This window comes from Argiope bruennichi, chromosome 3 (genome assembly GCF_947563725.1).
Source record: "Argiope bruennichi chromosome 3, qqArgBrue1.1, whole genome shotgun sequence".
NCBI classification, from domain to species: domain Eukaryota; kingdom Metazoa; phylum Arthropoda; class Arachnida; order Araneae; family Araneidae; genus Argiope; species Argiope bruennichi.
The window spans coordinates 43,710,365-43,733,940 of NC_079153.1; the positions used below are offsets into that span (position 1 = coordinate 43,710,365).

The 23,576-nt window shown below is 28.0% G+C and overlaps 1 protein-coding gene across 1 annotated transcript; it reads right to left on the reverse strand.

Moving 5' to 3' along the window:
* Nucleotides 1–305: 305 nt before the first annotated feature.
* Nucleotides 306–22,973, reverse strand: LOC129963295 (protein disabled-like). Its single transcript, XM_056077577.1, has 11 exons — nt 22,694–22,973; nt 19,331–19,517; nt 15,137–15,261; nt 13,293–13,382; nt 12,314–12,448; nt 11,738–11,845; nt 10,558–10,653; nt 10,195–10,314; nt 9,259–9,375; nt 4,170–5,693; nt 306–2,566 (listed from the first exon to the last, which is right to left on the reverse strand). Exons 2-10 carry the CDS (start codon nt 19,509–19,511, stop codon nt 4,173–4,175), a joined length of 2,493 nt encoding a protein of 830 aa, XP_055933552.1. The 5' UTR covers nt 19,512–19,517; nt 22,694–22,973; the 3' UTR covers nt 306–2,566; nt 4,170–4,172.
* Nucleotides 22,974–23,576: the final 603 nt, after the last annotated feature.

A 23,576-nucleotide genomic window follows, 5' to 3' on the forward strand; every position in this document is an offset into this window, starting at 1 on the left:
CAATCCATTTACACTGCTACAAATTTGTCAATCTTTTGTAGTCAAATTATTTTTTCAGTATTTGACTAAGTTATATCCCAATATCAATTTTTTTTATAAAGTGATTAATTTTAGATGACTCTTCATCATTATATCTATATAATGACCAAAGTTAAGTTTTATTCATATAATGTTTATAAGTTTACTTATATTTTAGCCTCAAGCTAAACTGCATAAATGCAATGAAGTAAGTGATTAAAAAATTAATAATCAAATTAGACCAATAAGGAATTAATTTATTGGTTCTTTTATTTCTCTTTCTTTAAAAAAAATTATAAAACATCCATTGCTGGTAATTGGTTTATAATATTTTTAGTGTAGGTATTAAAAACTTATTGATAGTTATTCTCTCATATCTGATGTTCAGAAATTTTAACAAATACGATTTTAAAATAATGCAACTGAATATCAATCACTGGAAATATTCAGAATTTAGTAATGCATTTCTTGAAACACATGGAAATTCACACCAGAATTGAAATTGAATGTCCTATTTAATAAAAATTAATTTAAATAATTCAACACTAGGCCTAAACTTTCTTAGCATGGTAGAATCCCCAATATTGAAGTACAATCATGAGAAATTATTAACAGAACATTGCATTGGATTTTCATTCCGCTTACAGTATTCTTATTACTTTATTATGATACTGTATTGGTTTTTTAAAAAAACAATTGCTCTTTGATGGTTCCAAGAATAAAATCGATGCATTAGTCCAACCCTGATTATAACCCATTACAATAACAAATGTTGCATAATTATTTTCTGAATTTTCGAAGTAAAAGAAACAAATATTATTGCATGCTTTTAAATTCATTCTGAATATAAATAACAAAAAACAGTAAATTGAAATCACCATTCATTCATTGATAAAAATGATAGAACTAGCACATTACAAAAAATGGTTGCATAATGTGTGCCAACAACAATACATATAAAATTATTGTATGCTGTCTTGTAGAACAGATGACTCAATACAGAGGAATCTCAATGGCTTAGCATTTTAAAAATACAACTAGCACCATCTAACAATGTTATATCACTTATTATACATAGTAAATGAAAGGCAAGAGGATATTCTTCATAATAACTGAGAACAATTATTGGAAGCACTGAAAAGGTGAATTACAATCATTACAATCAGAATTCCAAATCATAGCAATTTAGAAAGGACAATTTTTACACATTCAAAATGGGTAATTAATATCAAGGAATAGGTAAATATCCAGTTCAACAAACAATAACTCAATGTAACAATCATGATTGATCATTTTATCTTTCACCGTATAAACATAATTAACTAATGTAAAGAGATAAATTTTAAGATAAGTATATCTCAAATAGTTTATAAAACAATTATTCATAAAGTTAGTTAAATCTGAAATTTGATCTTTTTCAGTGCTCCAATTAAAAAAAAACTTATGTTACATATGAGATTATAATACTATTGTACATTATTAAAAAAAAAGTCAAGAAATACAAAATAATCAAGGTTAAGGAAAAAATAATTCTAAAATAAAAGTGGTTTTCAATTTTCGCTAAATAAATTTTTAAGCTATTATTAGGCCTATTTTAAAACATTCAGAAAACAATTTCTTTTAATAAAATTCTACACCATAAAGTTCAATTTATTTTAGTGAGATGATTCACCAATTATTAAAATTTGAACAACAACAATAATCTGAACCCTTTGCAGTTATGAAAAAAAAAAAAAAAAATCTGAATAATGTTTAAAAAGGGATCAATAACATAATTCACAGAAGACTACAAATATACATCAAACAATGGTATGAAGAAATAAAATTGACCAGAAGAATATATTAAAAAAAATTTACTAAAAAAAATGCGTTCATATATAAATGAGTCAAAGTTTCATATTAAAAACTGCCATATATACAAATAATGTTCAGATCTACATTTTCAAGAAAACTGGAATCGAGGAATAAAATTTCACACTGCATTGAAAACCTGAATTTTTTTTTTTAATTCTCTCTACCATAAAAAATATATTTATATTCTTTGACATAAAAATATATTTTATAACTCTTACAATGAACTCAAATGTACATTTCAACAATAAAATATCTATTTACTTATAAACGAAGAAATATGCCAACCGTATCTACTAAAAGGGGCAATGCACAATCACAGGGCTAAAAATGGCACAAAAGGAATTTTAGGAACGAAAAGAAACAACATTCACTATAAATATTTTCTAAAAGCACAATACATTGCAGAAGGCTAATAAATGCATATTTTAAATGCCCAATATACAACAGATCTACAGTTCCAACATACCACAATAAAAAGTTTCCAAGAACTGAAAATACAATATCTAAAATCATATCATTCATGTAAAAATTAATACTGTGGCACAACTTCCAAAATTAGAAACAGCCTCCTTTTCTCATAGAGAAAAAAACATTCTAGAACAGAAACAAGTTTAAATAAGACAAAATTCCTCAAATCCTTCTTTAAACAGATCATTGCCAATCCAAAGGAAGCTCTTAGAGGCTGTGCAGAAAGCTGAAGGAAAAAAATACATATGAATAGGAAAATATATATAATATTTTTATAGCATAGATTAATTAGGAATTAATTTTCTTATCACTTGAAACTTCCAATTTCATTATAACTAACTTTTAAACTGTATAAGCTATTTTTTTTTTTTTTTTTTTTTGTAATATACAAGTTTCAAATATTTTGTTATAGCTTCTTTTTCCTGCTTTCTGCCTTCTTAATCAAAGCCATGTGTTTGCCATGGTTTGGACAAAGACATCTTGGCAAACATTAAAAACTGGATTACTTCACTGAAATTATGAAAAAAATATGCCTGTTTTTTCAAATTATTTATATAATGTAACAATTTCGCAACATTATAAAACTTAATACAAGATTAGCAGTAAGTCAAAAATGACAGTACTGCATTTTTTAAAAAACTGAAATGAAAATTTTAGGCAGAAAGAGGATTGTGAAATGTCCATTTATCTATGATTCTCATGATGAATATACATTTTACTCTAAACATGCAATACACCATTGCATGAGGTATCATGTATTCTGTACAAGTGATTCACCACATTCAAGAAGTGATCTAAATCATATCAAGATGTAGTCAAAATTTTTACAGATGACCTTTGAAGATAAATGCTTCATTTTAATGTTTATAAGGGAAAATACAGGCAGTTAATAACTCTGTTGTATTATTAACAAGCTATAACTTTGGAGAAGCTTTAAATACATCAGTTAACTGCTTATAATTTGAAGAGACAAATTTGAAGCTCTCATATTTTTCCCTATTTATTATTATATTTATGTATAATTTTTAGTAAACTATTATTGCTAAATGGTATTAGTGCATAAGTACAAATGTAGTACATAAAAGAACTGCAAAGTTTTTAAAAAGACAAAAATAAAGTATTTTAGGTCCCCTCTTTTAAATTTTATTTTTAAAGAGAATTCACAAATTATTAATTTCAATAGAAATTAATTTTATTAAAAGCTGGTATGGCAATCAAACAAAGCTGTCAGATAATTTTTTTGGAATTGCTCTTAATCTATTTTTATCAATTATATTATATTGAATAAAAGAAATAAGAATATGCGATGAATATAAATGCAATAAAAATCTTTTCTATACAAAATAACTCAATTTAGGTATTTAAATATTAAAATTAAAGAATCTATAGGACATTTCTACTATTACTTAAAAGCAATGTACAAAAAGTTTGTAAATCAAAAACTTTATTTAAATAATCATTGTGGAATTTGTTTTGAAAGAAAAAATAAGTAACTAATAAATAATTTAGTATGAGATAAGAAAGAGATGCCATATGAGGTAGAAACAAGAAATGAGAGAAAATAGGAAAATTATGTATCCACAATTTAGCACAGGATTATTGTACATATTAGAAAGTATTCAAAATTCATAGTAGAAATTACTTATCTAGTGAAAAAAAGTGATTAAATATATTGAAAAATATACTCAGATCAAGCTTTAAATAAAAAGAGTTTACAACATTGAATTTCTTTATAAGTCTATACTGATTTCAAAGGTTTTTTTTATTAGCCTACAGCAGAAAAGCCAATTCTCTTTATTTTTTATTTTTATAAAAAATAAACAACTTACTTTTCACTTATCCACACCATTGGCATGACATGAAGATTCCTGGGCTGACTTTTTTGGCAGGGAAAGAAAGAATTCATCTGCAAAAGGGTCACTCTTTCGACGAAAGATACTGTCGGGACTTAATTCAATGGATGAACCATTGTGAGCAGCGAAGACATCAGAATTTTCTGTACTGCTTGTAAAAAGTGCTTCTGAACTACTCCCAATACGACCATCATCTGAACTTGAGAAGACAAGAGAACTTGAAGAATGCCCACCACTAGAACTTTCGACAGCTGAACCACTTGAGCCAGAAAAGGATGCAGGAGGTCGAAGTAAAGTTCCAGGCTTGGGTGGAAGTGGAGGAGAATCTTTAAGGCCAACAGGAGCCTCAATTTCTTGCATTAGAGATTCATGACGAGACAGCACTTTACACACTTCACCCACGGGGCTGCAGTTAGCGATTCGCCTAGGTGATGCTGGGCTGTTGGAAGTGCTAGACATTTTTCTCAAAACAGGGTCAGCTGGAAATTTTCTAGCTGGAGAAGGAAGAGGGGGAGCAAAACCATCAAATTCAGGCTCTGGAATAGAGCGAGAAACTGAATCTTGATCAAAAGAGAACCACGATTGAGCAGCAGTGGTAAAAGGGGATTTCCTCTTAGGCAAGGGTTGGGTAGGGGCAGAACGACTTGGAGGTCGAGGTGGAGGAGGAGGAGACATAGTTGGCAGTCGTGGAGGAGGAGGTGGTGGTGGTGAACTGGGAGGAGGCACATCACGGTAGTCTTCTGAAACAAAGGGATTGAAAGGGTTCTTCACATCTGGAAGCTTTTCATCAGTTGTGTTACTAGAATCATTGGGAATACAAGATGGAGTAACTGTTCTGGGAGGAAGATTTGGAGCAACAAGGCCATTATCTACAAATGGGTTCAACAGAACTGGTGCAGGTGCTTGTGAATTATCTACATGTGCAGTTGTTGAGACAAAAACTTCATTTTCTACAGTTGATGGAAACAAATCAGCACCTGTGACAAGGTCCTTTAATATTTTCTTGGGTGGGTTCTTGAGTTCTTGGAAGAAATCCTTTTTATCCACAAAAGGTTGGTTACCCAATGGATCCAATTCAGCAAAAACAACAGGAGTAGAGGTCTTAGCCTCATTAAAAAATGGTTCCTCAAACTTGGAAGTTTGAGGTACAGAGTCAAAATCTTCCTTCTTTTCATTCAACGAAGATGCTTGAACTATTTGTGGATTATCAAAAATACTAGGAAGAGCATCAATATCCAAAAACACAGCATATTTATCTTCGACTATTTGACTGGAAGCAGAAATGTTAGAAGTAGAACCAATACTAGATACCGGGAAACCATTATCCAGAGAAGTGGTTTCGATGCTCTGATCGGAAGACACACTTACTGAGAGATCTCTCTTGGTAGGTTCAGAATCTTCCATTTTATTTTCAGGGGGACACAAGTTGTGATCAGATGTTGACGAGGAACGAGACGACAAAGATAGGGTTTCTTGATACAAAGAAGACAATTTATCAAGCTGGAAATTAAAGTTTCCAAATTTGAATAACTCAGAAAATTTGTAGAGCAAATTATTTTACAAACAGCACAATTACACAAAGGATCTTTAAAGCATTACACAGATGAAGAGGTTTCAATGCATTCAGTGGGAGGGAAAAAATAAAAATAAATGGAATACTACTGAAGGAGATAACACCTAAGGTTCATGGATTATAAATATATAGTTAAAATAATGACACTATCTGAAAGAAATACAAAGGAACTTGAATAACAAATAATTTAAAACAGGAAGATTAATTTTTCTAAGCTTGAAAATATTAGTCAGAAATAAACATTTTTTTTTTGTTTGTTAAAATTTAAAACTACTTTAACAATAAAAATATCAGGGAAAAATTGGGATAAAATTTCTACAAAATTCCTTTAATATCAAATCAAATTAATGCAGAAATACTTATAGCATTATTTCATTTAACGCTAGTTATTTGATACTTTAATCTTACCTTCGATCCAAATTCAATATATTTTTATTTTAAGTTGGCAATACGACATTTATTTTTACATGCAGTAATGAAAACAAGAAATTTCATCATATTTTAATGTTTCATTTTCACAAAGGCAAGAGAGATACTCACAAAGAGATATATGAAGTTTATGATCCTGAATTCTCAATGTAGCTCACTTACTAGAATGAGTAACCAAATTTCATTCTAATGATTTTTCACTAAAAGACCAACATTTTGAAAATAACTCAAGTGGATAATGACTAAATGATTGTCGAAACTGATCTAGATCGTCATCTATTAATATGCAAGATGAATGAAAGGCTTGGAATTTATTTTTCAGACCCTAACATGAAATAAGCAAAAACAAGTATTTTTTTTATAAACACTTTGATAAATTAACTTTCATGAACGCAAAATGTTAATATCTCCGACTCATACTTCAAATGTCTTAAAAACAATCAAATTTTAAAACAATGTGAAACAGCAATGAAAAGCGGAATGTTTGCCATGAAATCAATTGAAACAATCTTGAAACACACATTGTAAACCTGCACACACAATGTTAAAAACAGAATTTTTTCAAAGGACGAATTATACATTAAAATTTGGAGGAATTACAAAGAATATATTTAATCTTTTTCTAAGTTTTCAAAAGATTAGATTAAATGCATATTATATTATAGCAAACTACTGAAATTAAATGAAATAAATAAAAATATCATCAATAAGTAAATATAAGGAATTATGTTTCTCTGCGACAATATAAGATAGTCATAATACTAGATCTATCATACAACATAGACCTTGCAATATCATATCATTTATTCATGCATATCAAAATTCTTTGAATGATAAAAATTTCAATAACAGTTGCACTGTAAGATTTAAAAAAAAAAAAAAATTTTTTTTGGCAAGGACACGAAGATTGATGGAATGGAATAATGAACTTTAAAAAAAAGATGGATAATAGCCACCAAACAAAATGAAAAGTATATAAAACATATATAATTATGAAGTATATTATAAAATTTATAATATATGAAATTATTAATTTTTTCAAAATTAGTGCTTTACTTCAAAAGGGGAAGGGGGGTGAAACTAATTTTTTTCAACTAAACTAATATTTTATGCTTTAAAAAATCTTCTCAAAATAATAAAAAATTATAGTAAAAAAATCTTTAAAAAAAAAGGTTTTAATTTAAAAGTAATTAATAAATAATCCATTCAAATGCAATAATTTTTAAAAATAATAGTAAAATTTATAAGCATTAAAAATATCAATATGAATCAATATCTGATATCAATATGAATCAATATCTGATATCAATATGAACTAATTTTAGAGTTTAAAAAGAAATTCAAATAAATATGGGGGAGGGGGTGATAAACTAAACATAGAATAAAAGAAAAATTATGAAGAGTAAAACAATGGCAATCTTTTGAAATTACTGATGCAAATTTTCTACTATTATTTAAAAATTCTGAATATTGGTTACATTAAAGTGTCAATATATACAGGGTGTCTCAAAAACCTTGACCACAGCTTTTATTCATTAAATATTGATCTTAGACATATACTGTAAATTACAAAATTGCTTTAAAAAAAGTGCAAAATGTTTTGAAATTGATTGAAATTTAAAAAATACAAAAGTTAAATAATTTTACTATTTATTTGTTCAAAAGTATTAAAAATTTGTAGAAATAATAAATTAAAGGAGTAATTTGTAGATAAATAACTTAAAGTTATGTAAATAACTTTACATAACTTTTTCAAAATATTTTCCATCCGTGCCAGTAGAGAGATGCATTCTTCTGATGACACTTCCAGGGGTGTTTGTGGGACCCCAAAAAATCCCCTGAAACTTTTACGGACTTACTACCGACATTTTGGAGTTTCGAGAAGGGGGGGGGGAGAAATGAAAAATTACAATTATGAAGTATTGAATGACCTAATTATAAAAGTTCAATGAATTACTTTTTTTGCAAAATTAAGACCTTTGAACCCAGGTCACGTGATCGCACATCTGGTCGAACGAAGTCTCTCCCTTTTTTTTCTGCCGCGCCTACTTGCCGAAAAGAATCCAGAAGAGAATGTCCGAGAACCGGGGGAACGAGTCATAACTCGCAATAAGGAAAGAACAAAAAAGAAGTTTTTTCCCCCTTTTCACGCATTATCACTGCCTTTGGAGAAAGAAAGGAAAAGTTTTCACCACACACACTGACCTTGCGTTTTCTGCTTTCAAAGCAAACAAAATTACCCAGATCAAAATAAATAATTCATTATTATTCCTACTTCCTTTTGAACGACGATCCCCGGAATTTCCAGGTATCGAAGTTCAAAATCCCCGGAATTCCGGGGTTTCCCCGGAGCACAAACACCCCTGCACTTCCGTACACTCTATCAAGTTCTTGTTCGGTGGTGTCACGACAACTCTCTAAAATGTATTGTTGCAATTCTGCTTTATTAAAGAGAGGTGACAAATAAACCACTGTATTTAAATGACCCCACAAAAAAAATCCATACACATATATTTGCATATGCAAACATTTCTTTTATAAGTTCATTGACTGTGCTATTTTTAAGTTATATTCTGTAATTCATGATATAAAATTTTAAAGTATTTTTCAGGAAGCATATATTGAAATTTACATTTAAAATTAAAGATATGAAGCATATTTTATTTCCTTATGATGCATTTCCGTGTCTCGTATCTGCACCGAAGTTGTAAACATTTGCATTTTAATTTGTGATTGCCCTTCACCAATTTTGTTTTAACATATCTTTGAGAATTTTCATGATAAAATTCTGAAATTTTGTACATGACCTTATTAAAGGATGGGACACATTTTACTCACTGGGAATTTTTTTTGCATGGGTTCCATATAAAAATTAAAATTTTTTTAAAGTCTAATCCTCTGAAACTTTTAATCAATTTCATAACATTTTGCACCTTTTTTTACGCAACTTTGTAATTTACAATATATGTCTTTGATCAATATTTAAGGAATAAAAGCCATGGTCAAGGTTCTTCAGACATCCTGTATAAGGATCACTGGATAACAAAAATGACAGTAGAACACCTTAAACTGAAAAGGAGTAGGAAGAGAACTGCCACTTGACTCGGAAATATCATCCTCTGAGAACGAAAGAGCTTGTGAAGCTGCAGATGCAATGCTATGATCCATCTGAGAGATACCCTGGAAACCAAGGGAAAATTTGAAGTTTTGACACAAAAATTTTGAAAAACCATAATGTTAAAAACTTTAAAATCTCAAATTAAGTATAAAAATTGAAATTAACTTAAAAAATTTGTTACATATGATTAATTATAATAATGAATGTTAGATTGAAATGAAGTTATAATTTCTTAACCTCTAATTTCAACACACAACATTTAATTAGTATTCTAATTGTAAAACTGGAGAACTATATCTTTTATTTTAAAATCTCATATTTGTATAGCTGAAATTCTATTAAGAACTTTTATAATTCTTTCTTTCATAAATGCAATTACCTTTGATAATACAGCATTCATTTAAAGGGGAGAAAATACAAATTTAAACACAATTAAGTTTCTTAATTTTTTAATACCACTTTCTTTAAAAGTTTTTTCAGAATCTAACAATAACAAATATAATAAAATACCCTGTATTTCAAAATAAAATATAACATTTTTGAAAGGAATAAAGTTAAATATGGAAATAAAATAGTTTCTGCAATGTACTAACAATTTAAAATATACTGTTATAATAATCTATAATAAAATTTTAAATATCACAATTCCTACAATGATTCTAGTTGCTCTCAAGCCATCATCACACTAATAAATACATAACTTCCATCATGACAATATATGTGACAATTTAAAAATGCTGCAACAAACATATTACTATTATTAAAAACAAACAGTAAAACTAAAGAATATATAAATATTTAAATATCGCAAAAAGGAAATATATTGAGTGTAAATTTTTTTAATTTTATACAATTCTTCCCATTTCTAAATTTTTTTTTACCTGTTCCAATGAATCCATCGTAAACTGAAGATCTAAAAGCGTATCAACAACAGGTTCTGAACAGCACACATTTTCTTTACCAATTTCATTGCTGTTTTCCTCTGGAAGGGATATAATGTTCTAAAAAGGGGGAAAAAATAAATATATAAATAAAAAAAAAACTTTAGAATTAATTGAAACAAATTATTTGAATTTATGGTAAAGAAATTCAAACGGAGTATTAATAAATGATAAATTTAAATACAAGTTGTCCCAGACAATCATGAAGCTATTTTAAATATTTAAAAAAATATTTTAACTTTACAGGTTTTTATTCTTCATTATGACAAAAAGAATAAAATCAATAAAACGTTGTTTACATACCGAATATAAGATGCTACTATTTGGCTTCTCGGCTCCATTTTCTGGCACTCCATTGGACACAATTTCAGATTGTGACGGTAATTCATTGCTTTCAGACTAGTTAAAAAATAAAACAATTTTAAAATATCAGTTTAGAAAGAAAGAAAGAAAAAAAAAAGATTTTTTTTTCAATTTTAAAAAAATGAGGAATGGAAATCTAATGGAGAGTAATTCTATAATGCTTAGAAATACAAAATACATTAATCATTTATTCAGTTCAGGATTGTTTTCATCATAATGTCACGCTAATCTGACTTGATAGATTGATAGATAGGAAAATCTGAATTCACATTTACACAAATTTGATTTCTTTTATGATGAGAACTGCAGATATACTACAAAATAGGTTCTTGTTAACAAAAAGTTAACTGAATGTCAATAAATTAGAATGGGTATATCTGTTATATATTTTAAAACAAAAACTATTTTTGAACAATTAAATGATAATAATAATAAAAAAAAAAAATGAATTCATTTAAAAGAGAGATTACAAAAATATGTTTCTAATATTCACACCTCAATGGGCAGCAGTTACATATTAATTTGCAGCATATGAGAATCTAAGGAAAGGATGTGGGTTAAATTGATTAGTTTTTATCTTTCAATGAATAGAGAAAAAGAAGAAAGGTTCTTTGTTTCACTGTTAAAATTTCTATCTTAAAAAGAGATTTCATGTTTTTCTTAGCTATAATGTAAGAGTATGTGAAAACAAATGAACTAGTCAAAAGCAAATCTAATAAAAAATGTTACATTAGTTAGATTTCATTATAAGAAAACATTAAATTAATAATTTAATTTAAAAAGGAAAAAAATTAAACTTCTGAACAATTATTTGTCACTGATACTCAACCATTTATGTCATATCAAATTAGAAAACCTACATGGAGAAAGAGAAAGGGAAAAAAGCCTTTAGTTAATGTTGATTCTTTTAATACAAAATTAATTCTCAAAAGGCAAATTTTGGAACACTACTTCCAAATATTTGGTTTGAATGAATGCCATAAAAAACAAATTAGAAAAATCTTTAGAAACAAAAAAAGAACTAGCCTTTTTAATAAATAAATAAATAATAAAATAATATTTAAATTTTAATTACAATTTGCTGAAATAAACTGAATTAAATACACCTTCAAATAATTACCTGGACCTGGGATTGTGCAACTTCTTCTCTATGTTCTTCAAGCTCTTTCTTTTTCAGTTCCAATGCAGTTAGGAAAAGGTCACGCAATGTCAGAACTACTTGGGAAGCCTATTATAAAGCAAATGTGCATTATTGATTATGGAATAATGGAAATGATTTTGATTTCATTCAATATTGTTGTGAAATATAATTAAGAATATGTTTACAAGTTAACTAAATCTAGACTAAAGAATTTTACAGCAACTAAATTGACATCATTAAAAATATTTTATACATAAAGTTACTTATTTGGACTTTAAAATGATGTAAAAATCCTTTTCGTGCAAGAATATTTTCAGATTTGCTTATTTTTTAAATAAAAGTTATCATAAAAAATAATAATGATAATAAAAAACATCACATCTAATTTTATTTTTAATTAAAATTATCAAGCTTTTAAGGGGGGAAAATCTTGAGAGGCGCTTCTTCTTACAATAAAAAACATTACCCATTTAAAGAAACAAAATAACTCAAATAGTTGCTCAATGAGATTACAATACTCCAAATCATTATTACAGTAAAGACGTTTTCACTTACAATTTTCTCGGTTTTAATTCCAAAGAATTCATGTCCAGTCTGTGGACTTCCAAAGACATAACCAAATGCTCGATTGTCATTGGTATCTTGGGATATGAAGGATATTTTATGTATAGGATGATGATGCAAAAGCTCCTGTGAAAAAAAAAAAAAAAATTCAAAATAGAATTTTAATAAAACAAATATTTTTGTAAAATTGAATAAATATAGAGATAGTGTCACTAATGACTGTACAATAAAACGAAATTTTGCATCAGATTTATAAAAAAAAATAGAAATAAATGATAGTCCAGTCAAATTACGTATGATTACCATTAAAATTATATATATATAAAGAAATGAATAAAAAAAAATGAATATCTTATAATATTTCATAAGAATAGAAGTATTTAAATTGTTTTTTTATTTCATTAAAATCAACAACTTTTTATTCTTTAAAAGCTTTTGTAATGTAACAAACAGTTTTTTTTTAAAGTATCATCAGTTCTCTGGATAGAAATTTAGAATAAAAGAAAAATAATTTAGAATAAAATTTTAACTTTTGATCATGAGTAGAGAGCAGCAAATTTTGTAACTTAATAATAATAATATCAACAGACAGCCAAGGCTTCAGACAGATTAAATGTAATAGAATTTTCAATTTACATACCCACATAATGAAATACAATTAATAACCCATAAAGTTATCAGCCTATGTATTTTTATAATACAGATGTTATTTTTCCAATACGAATGTTAAGATGAAGCAGCAGATTTCTGAGAAAAAAATTTTTAAAGGCAAAGACTAAAGAAAAAGAAAAAAAAAAAATCTTTGGTTTTTACAAGAAGCACTTTATAACTGTTCAAGTATTTTAGTTATATTCAAGTTCAATATTTATAATTATAATAATTCTCATTAAGATTATCTGGAATGGGGACCTTAAGGAAATTTTAAAATTTAATGCTTTTGAAACACTCAGAAATCTTTAAATATACATACTCCTGATTTTTCATCTTTAATCATAATGCCATTGAGCGATATATTTAAAATTATTTTCTGCTTATGATCACCAGAAGTCTTCACTGCAGCCTGAAAAAAAAAAAAAAAAAAAAAAAAAAAGAATGAAAAAATGAAGAAAATATTATGAAAAAAAGTGAAGAAAACCAAGAAAAATATTATATAAAAAAATTAAGTTGTATTTATTTCAAAAAGATGTGAAAAAGGTTTTAAAAAGGAGTATACCTTAATGAGATATCTTGAAATAATACTTCACAAAAAGTAATAAATTATTTCGTACAACATCTGTATTTTTTTAAAAAATAAAATGCACTGTAAGCATTATGTTTAACAGAGACATAAAAAACTTTAGTTTTTAACATTGCAATAGCTCTCATAATTTAAATTCAGTACATAATTGCTTTTACTTATAAATTATATTATCCAATTATTAAACAAAATTAAAATTTTTTAATCAGTCAGCAAAACTGGAAATTATATAAATGTGGAAATGAACAATACACATCTGACATAAAAGGTTGCAAAGTATAAAGGGAAGAGTCTTACAATGCTGATAAGCACAACCAAAGACTCTGTGCTTTTGGTATACAAAAGCTGGCTGCAGCTAAGGTATAGTGCATAAAGTCTATAAGTTTTTACAAATTATATTGCAGTAGATCATGAACTTAAAGGACTGGTCAGAGATATTTCCCAAATGAATTAAGACCTGAAGAATTGGGTAGATAGAAGAATAAACTTTAAGTCATTACCTAGAAACCTTATGGATAAAATAAGCTTGACCTTGTGGTAGGATGCATTTTCTTCCAGAATGGTTCATAATTGCTTTGGAAAACAAATGCTGCAAAGAGATTCTTCACTGTCATTGCAGACGTCAGAGCTTTGGTGGGATAATCTACAACTACAAAGGGGACTGAGGGGGGGGGGCACATGAGAGTTCCATAACATAAATGAGCTGCCCTCAGCCGTAGTTATAAATGTCCTAAATACTGGTCTAATAGCAATTTTCTGGTCGACTAATATATTCTGATTAAGCTATTGCCACAAAAGAAGAAATCAAGTTTTGCATTGCAGGTAACGGGCATTCAAGTATGGTCAATGGAAGCTTAAAAAATGCCATGCCAGCAAAGAATCCTTAGCAGGTCAGAAACAGTAAAGTTGCATGTTTAACACTTGCAGAATTGTACACTATAAAAAAAATTTATTTTGGTTCAAATTAATTTACTAACACCCATAAGATTAAAATGCAGATTTCAATAAAATTCTCACAAGATGTTAAAGATATTAAGACTACGATAACTGTAAAACAAGCTTAAATTTTGTTAACCACAGAAGTGAAATGTAACTGTAATGTAAATAAGATGATTATTACTGGGTTAAAATTGGCAGCTTATTTAAATTCCACAATGATAATTTTCCCTTTGTTTATCTGTGGCATCTAAAGACAGACACTACCAAGATTCCCTTGTACTGGGGGGAAAGTATAAGTCTTTGCATGCATATCTTTACTCAAATCTATACTCATTGCACCATAATTATTAGCTGATTCTGTGAATAGTAGATAATGTTTCAGCTTTTCCTTATATATAATAGACATCTGATATGGATTCACACTTTTAATAAACTGATTCTTAAGGCTTAATCTTTAATAAAAATATGCAAGGAACTCTAAGCAATACTTGGTGATTAAGAAGTAGCCATTCTATTAGATTTGACAGGGAAAAAAGCAAATTACGGAAGTTTATCCTTTTATCAAACTTTTTAGAATAATTTTTAAAATATCTTGAAATAAAGTAAAAATAGATTCTAAAAATTATTATTCAAAATACCTTGAGTCTTTGGAGTGCTCCCTGGCACATCCTGTTCCCCCGTGCATCTAATACTCTTTCAGTTCCAATAATTTTGGCTTTAAAATTGATACCATCACCACTGAAGCGATTGGGATCATTCCTCTCTGAAAGCATAAGCCTTGGTTCAAATTAACTGCTTTTTTAAAATCTAAAAATAATAAGCAGAATCAAGGAGATCTTTCTATTAATAGCAAATTTATTAAAAACAATTATCTGCATATTTCATTAAGATACTAGCCGCTTATGTTGACCAAATAGTTCAACAGGAATATTGTTATGTTGAATTTCAGTTAAATCTCAAATGCAAAACATAATATTTATGATTCCAACAAAAAATGTTAATAAGCATCAAATAATGACAGACATCAAGGCTGTGTTATTTTAATAGCTTTGCATTAGTTCTATTCATTGCATATATGAAATATTCTAACAGAGTCAAGTCCTATGACATCATAATGCTATTAAAAACTCTATAAATAAAATATCTTTTAACTTCCATGGAACTTTAATTTCTTATTATGGTTGCAATCCACACAGATATTAAACAAAATCCTTTTTCACAGCTTTCAATAATGGAAGAAAATCACACATTTAAATATTTGATGAATCAACAAAAATGATTTGAAATTCAGTTCAACAATGAAATTTTAAATAAATTATGTAAAAAAAATGGCACAAATTCAAGAAAAATTTGCATATTATTTTAATTTATATGATAAAACTAGCTGACCCAGCAAACATATAAATTATTTCTAGTGAATATTTTGGTAGTAAATTAAAAAACAACTAATACATTGTAAATGTATGGGGATGGGATCTATGACAGAAAAAGTAATAGAGCACTGTAGACAATGATAGCCGATGAAAAAAAAAAAAAAAACCATTAATTTTTTCAATACAATGTATTTTATTAACGTAATGAACATATACATTATTTGATCACTTAAAAGTTAAATGTAAAGTGAAAAAAGTAATACATTTTTTTATCCTAAAGTATAAAAATGAAATAAAGAAAATCAAAATTCATTTTGAAGAGCAATTGAGTGTACGATATTTTTGTCAGTCCATCTATAGCCAACATAAAATAGGTCGATGGTTTGCCCACGCAAGAACATGCCACATATAATTGTCCGTATGAAAAACATGGTGCGCCCAAATCTAAGCCGCAAACAGACATCGTTTGGCCTTACGACTTATTGATTGTCATTGTGAATGCCAATCTAATAGGAAATTGAATGCGTTTGAATTCGATTAGCATGTCTGTGAGAATCATTGGAATTCATGGCAACAAAACATTTTCAGCTAGGAATTTGTCATTCAAAATGGTGGCTTCGATAATATTTTTCATCAATTTTTTAATGACCAATTGTGTGCTATTGCACAGCCGTGGTGGGTTCAAATTCCGAAGTAAAATAACCGGAGATCCAACTTTCAGTCATAGAAGGTGTGGTGACATGCCTGGCAAATCCAGCGAGTTAAAAAACTGTTGGATAATTTACAGCTTCATTAGCAATCCAAACTGTATCGATCAATTTGTATGATACCAAGTCGCCGGGCAATGACTACTGTATCTTGAAGTTTAAATCGTCGGCGTGCACATTTTTTGCTGTCAAAATGGCTCTTTCTGCCAGCCAAACACAATTTATGTATTGTGTGCATACATCGGGAAATATGCAGGTAATGAGAGCATTTTGAGAATCAATGATAGTGCAGAAATTAGTGGGCAATTTTATGCATCCAGTATTTTCATAAATAGCAACTTTTCGCATCGCTGATATTCAACAATTGGTCCGAGAATGTGTCAGCAGATGGATCTTGTAGCATTTGGACACACATGTTTATTTTAGTTGGACTTTTTCAACATTAGGCCACAATGGAAATGATTTCAAGCAAGCGTTGATCTCATTAGCGTATGTTGAATGTAGAATGAAGGGATAGGGGCACCCTAATTACCTAGCTTAATGAAATATACTTTACAACCTATTCTCATATCTATCAAATACACATAAAAAATTTCATAAAAATCGGTCGAGCCGTTTTGGAGGAGTATGGACACAAACACCGTGACACGAGATTTTTATATATATGATTTTTTTCTTTAAGTTTTAAAATGGTTTTGAAATCACTTTTATGCAACAATATTTCCAGGAATTATCAATGAAAATGACAAAAAATCTCACTTTAATTAAACAAACAACAAAAAAAATTGTTCTGAAATGCATATTTTCATCTCCATAATATATTTTGCCAAGTTTGGCAGTAATAAAGCAAATGGTTTGTCTTGTAGACACATATCTATCCTTATTATTAATAGTGATAATTGCTTACTCCACTGCTGATACAAGGTACAACACGAGATAACACTGAAGTCACAGTAAATATAATAGAATAGTTACTTTAAAGATAAATTACACTTAAAATTCTGATTTCCCTACAATGTTTACTGAAATGACTAGATCTTTTATTTGCAGACTAAACACCTAAAAGCAACTGCTTAATGTGGTTGTGGTTAATGTTATCATCCACTTCTTTATCTTATCAAAAACTTTCAGGTTTCAAACGCAGGTATTAAAATATTAAAAAAATTAATAATTTAGTGTAATTGCTACATCATTTAATAATTAGATTTAAAATAAAACAAATCAGCTGATATTTCATTTACAACAGGCATTAACAATAAATGTTCATGGAATTTCTTGCTCGACTTATCAGGAAACATACACTAATTAGTATTCTAGATAAGTGGTTTCGAACACATGGCATTCACATTTTTGTCTGGATCAAAGCAGCTTGGAATAATTTAAATGAACAGCTATGTTGGCAGGTCCAATTTGAAATCTGTTGAAGAGCCATGAACTGCAGTTAAATGCAATCAAATCATGAAAGATTGATGCATCAAAAAGAACCGATTTAAGTGTCGCATACAAAATTGAAATTCTTGAGAATTATGCAAATATACGTAAAATAGGTCAATGAAAGCCACAATGCAATTAAACATTCATAGTAAAATTTTTCAAAATAGTAAGTGTTATTTTTTTGATAAAAACCAAACAAACAATGAAGATTCCGATGGAGGCAAATATTTTGTAGATTCTTCATTTGATTACAAAAGTGCAGCAAGTACCTGATGTTTTGAAACCCAGCATGCAATATTGTTCAACAAATTTTGTTAAAATATTATACATATATGTGAATTCATAAAAAATAATTTCCAATAAGTTACAATCAATCAAGTTTTTTTTTGAAATTTTTAAAGTAAATTTTTTATTGTCCTGAGGCAAGGGAAGGTTTCTTTTATTTTTATAATTCCCTTGTTGTGATCAAAATACAGTTAATTCCACTTGTTTCAGTTATTATCAATTAGTTCATATATTAAATTTGAGGTGATCACATTAAATGATAGTTACTGCAATGTATTATGTAATCATTCATGCACGTCTTTTTTTTTTAATTTCAATTTTAAATTTTTTTTTTTTTCTTGAACTCTGCGATAAAATTGTTTGTTCAATCATTCACTTTTTTTTTTTTTTGAAACTTGAAAATTATCGGTATGCAGTACATCAGGGTAATACTCCATCCTGTACACAACATAAATTTCATGAATAACTTTAACACCTTGATTAAATGCAAAAAATAATTGGTATGAAAAATACTACTGCATCTAATCAAACTAATTGGAAGGATATATTCCTATTCTTCAAAACCTATGTGTCAGATTTAGTAGCTTTAAGTCAAACACTTTCCTGTAAATTGACAATACATACACATAATCCTTTCTTAAAAGATTTATTATTACTGTAGAACCCATTCAAAATCAATGTTACATACTAGACTGATAAATATAAAAATGTTATATCAAATAATAAAAAAATATTAAAATTGTATGGAAAAAATCAATTTCGATTTTAATTTCTATAAAGATATTACTGGAGAAGAATGTCTAGTGTCATAAATAGCAAGATACTATTCAATTATCAGGACCTTCTCAAATTGCCTAGGTTGAATATTGGTTCTCTTTTGTGTTGAGTCAACATAGAATTGTGAATTGTTGGTGAGAAGATTTGAAGAGTTATCTTTGAGTTTTTCCTCAAGATCTTGATATTGGAATATATTCATAAAAATTCCATATGTTTTAGATTCTGTCTCACACAGATATACATATTTTCATAATACCTTTCAAGGTTTTATTCCTTCGTAAAATTCTTATTTCTCTGTTTTCTTTTTTCTTTTTGAGAGTATCTTTTTTGACCACTTTCGAAGGGGATGCTTCCTCTGCCTCTGGTAGTTCACTGTAAGAACTACGAGTTTTATCTCTTTCCTCCCCAAGTTTCACATTCTCTTTGTTAGATTTCATTTTATTCTGAAAAATAAAATTGTTACAGAAAATAATCTTCATATTTCTTATTTAGCAAGTAAACAGATACAAAAAATAAATGATGTGTTCAATAATAATTATAAATAAGATCTATCTATAAAAACAATCATTAACCCCTTGCCTGTGGCGGGCATATATGTACGTCTCCCTAAGTCAATGTGTTAACTGCCACTGGCGTATATATACATCTAGCAACTATATACCTATATATATATACGTGGCACTGGGGTCCGAATCTTGCAAGTTATCCTCAGCAGGTAAGGGGTTAAAAGAAAATCTTTTTTTTATTGAGCAATGCAATTTTTTGTTTTAATTTAAAATTTATTTCTTTGAAATTGTAAACAAAAGGAAGAGAAGGGGGACTTTAAGCTTTTTCTTCAAAACTATAACACAAAATAAAACTAAATATAAGAACACATTGATCTGCCGAGCCAAAATTCAACTGCAATAATGAAAAAAACCATGTTTCAATAGGAAAGAATTAAACTATAATATATTGACTAAAGAAGAATTCATTAATGCCAGTCTCTTATTCATATATACGAAATTTCAGAAAAAGCATTAATAAACAATTACAAGAAAATTTGGCGCAAGAGTGAGAACCACAACCTGTTTATTCTTGTATTTTATACAACATTATAGTCAAGCATGCTGGATGAGTTTCCAGTATAATCATTTGTCTTGCTTGCTGAAATATCTGCTAGTGCTTTAATAGCTGAATGTTTTGTAGCAATAACAAAATTACTAACTTTTAACCGGCAGCAAATTCATCTTAAATATTGCAGGTATTATGTATGTAATTTCTGTTCCAAAATAAAAATTCAACTTTTAGCTTATGATATGTTGGGAGATAATTACCGACTTGATTGCTTGATTTTAGAAAATATATCACAGAAAAGCCTAGAGGAAATTTTTACTAAAAGTTAATTTGGTAGCTAAAAATGAAACTAATTAAAATTTCATGGTCAACTCAGTTAAGCTTTTAAACAATAATGGAATATTTAAATAAATATTCTCAGCAATTACAATAAGCACATGTAGAACAGATGGAGAATAGGACCTGTACATTAGAAACTTACAAAAAATTAAATTTCATTAAAAAAAAAAAAGATTTTAAAAGAATTGTTAAAAATTCTACAATATCAGGAAAGAATGGCAATAGTTTTATTGACTACACTTTAAGGATGTAAATTTACTTCACTATACAACTTTAATTTTATGCAAAACAACAATATAAAAACAAAACCTACTGATGCTCAAAACGGATATTTCCCCATTCAGATATAAAGCTATTTTCTTGCTACTCTGTACATAACATCAACAAACTAGCATTATAGAAATCCATACAAATTGTCCGTACAAATTTTTTTAAATAGTCCTAATTACCACCAACGTTGATAAAAGTTCGAATAGTAACACATTTTACTGTTTAGTCCCATATATCAATTATAATGAGACTGGTATCATAAAATAATGAAAGGTTTCAAATTTTTACCAATATATCTCATCAAAAGCAATTTTGAAGCTAATCTAAGATATTTTTGTAACCTCTGTTGAAATTCTCAGAAAAACTTTAAAATATTGTTATTTAGTTCCAAATAAAATGAGGTTCAATATAAACAAGGCTATATGCAAGTAAGGTCAATACAATAGTTTCCAAGCATGCTTGTTTCTCATGTTTTCCATGATAGAATGTGCTAACGAAAGTTGGGTTCTAACATTGCTCCATCGCGAATTTCCATAAAATTTTATGCAAAGAGATTAATAAAAACATATTGATGTGGAATTTATTTATATTTTATTTAAAGCATGACTTTCCATTAATAAGTTATGCATAAACTTTAATTTATAAAAAGTATTATTGCTTTCTCATAAAGAATTATTAAGTAATATCAAAATGCAACTGAACATTTTTAGGTAATTTCTGATTTGATAGTTAGAAGACTTCTCCTATATAAAAATTAAATAAATAAAACAATTTTTTTTCCTCCACAAAACTACATAACATTTTACTGGAAATATTATTTGTAATGATTAGTTTTCGATGCTGCATACCTTATAATTTTGTCAATAAATAATAAATACAAGAATTATTTCAGGTATCTTTAAACAAATCTCCTGAAAAATCTAAAATAAGCCAAAGTTTATTATATCCTATATTTTGTGACAATAAATATTTAATACAATATGAAAATGAAGACAATTTTTACTAAAAATTTAGAAATTGTTGTTGTTGTTGCTAATCTCCATGGTCTGACTTAGTCAGACCAAATCCAAAAATCCGTTGACAAGAAGAAAGTCAAAAACGAGGAAGGGAGAAGAATAAATTTCTCCTCAATGAAATCCTAAACAGTCCAGAATATGTTCAGCAGAGGCCTGATGCTGGCAGAATTTCGGGCAAAGAGGGTAAAATTTTTCACCCTGAGAAAAGAAAAGACATTTAAGGTGGCCACTGGTAAGGCGCGACAGGCAAGTGTTGGTTTTTCTATCACAAGGAAGATTTAAGGACTGCCCCGGCTTATTGGCTCTATACCAATCATGAGTAGGGGGAACCATTTCATGATAGAAATTGTAAAATATGGAAGTCAATGTAAATTTTTGACTGAAATACAATATTTAATTATACAAAATTCAACTGCTCATAATTACACAGTCCAAAATCTTATTGAGTTTATTATTACTTCTTTAAGAATCAGACATTTTTTAAACTAAAAATATACTCTTCCTCCTTTTTTTTTTCAATGATCAAAATTTTCACATGCACACAAAGAAATCAACAAATATTTAAAAATTTCTAATAAACGAGAGAAAAGTGTATACTGAAAAACCAAATTTCCAATCGATTCAACCGCATTTTGAAAATAAAAGAACAATTTCATGTAACAATTTTAAAAATTAAATATTTGTTTCAAATAATAAATTGGTTTATATTAGATTCAAATATTTCATATACTGTTTAATAGAGATATATTTTTCCAACTTAACAAAAATTATAGATAATAAGAGAATTATATAATAAGAATGATAAAAAAAAAAAAATGTTTCCAGTTATAACACGAACATAAACAAGTAACTACTACAAGGGAAATATGATACATTCAATAGAAAAATTAATGATAGAAATGAAAAAGATTGAATGAATAATAATTCATAGCACTCACCGAATTAATTTTCTTTTACAATTCGAACAAAATGCCTTTTTCCTGTTATCGAGTTATTATCCATTTTACTACAACACCCTTATATTCTCGGAATGACACAAGAAAGCCATGAACATTTTACCAAATTTGTTCCTTTAATCAAATATATTATCTAGACAAGAGCAAGTTTTTCTTAAATTTTAACTACTATAGGAAAAGCTTATTATTATTTAAGAGATTCATAGGTCATCGGTCTTTAGTATATATCACATTGTGTATCTCCGACATTGAATCACGAGCTTTTCCGTACAGCAAGTATTGTTCCACGGCGCATGCTCATGGAACGACGTCGTCATTGTTTGATTGACAGCGGATTGTGATTTGTTTATTTGTTTTGGAGACTACGTAATATCTTTATCTATGAGATCATTATTATTTTTCTTTGAGTTTTTTTTTTGTTTACAATAAATTGACAACATCGAATTTGAGAGCCTAAAAAAATGTGATTCGCCCTCGAATCTCGTTCCTCGAAACTATTTGTTTTCTATTAAGAGTTAAATTCTATTTCAACAATGAATGAAAGTTGAAACCAATGACTGGGTTACTGTTTAAAAAAAATGTTTGAATATTTAATTAAAGGATAAATTCCATTTAAATTCAAATTATTAAGTTTAAATATACAAGCACTGGAATTTTTATAAATCCAATCCATGCATTTCACTTCTATAACTTTTCCTAATGAATGTAATTTCATTATCTGATTTTTGAAGTAATAAAAAAATGAAATTCATCAGATGTAAATAAAGGAGATTGTATTAAAGTTCTTTTGTATTTTTTTTTAAATTTTTAGATGCGCGTATTCTTAAAATACTAATAATTTCAAAAAAAATCTGGCAACTTTATT

Coding starts and splice junctions, on each gene's coding strand:
- LOC129963295 (XM_056077577.1), bottom strand. CDS start 19,511: ATGAAATCTAACAAAGAGAATGTGAAACTTGGGGAGGAAAGAGATAAA. Junction 10,315..10,557: donor ATAGTAGCATCTTATATTCG/GTATGTAAACAA, acceptor CCCCCTTTTTAG/AACATTATATCCCTTCCAGA. Junction 5,694..9,258: donor CTACTCCTTTTCAGTTTAAG/GTGTTCTACTGT, acceptor TTTAATTTCCAG/CTTGATAAATTGTCTTCTTT.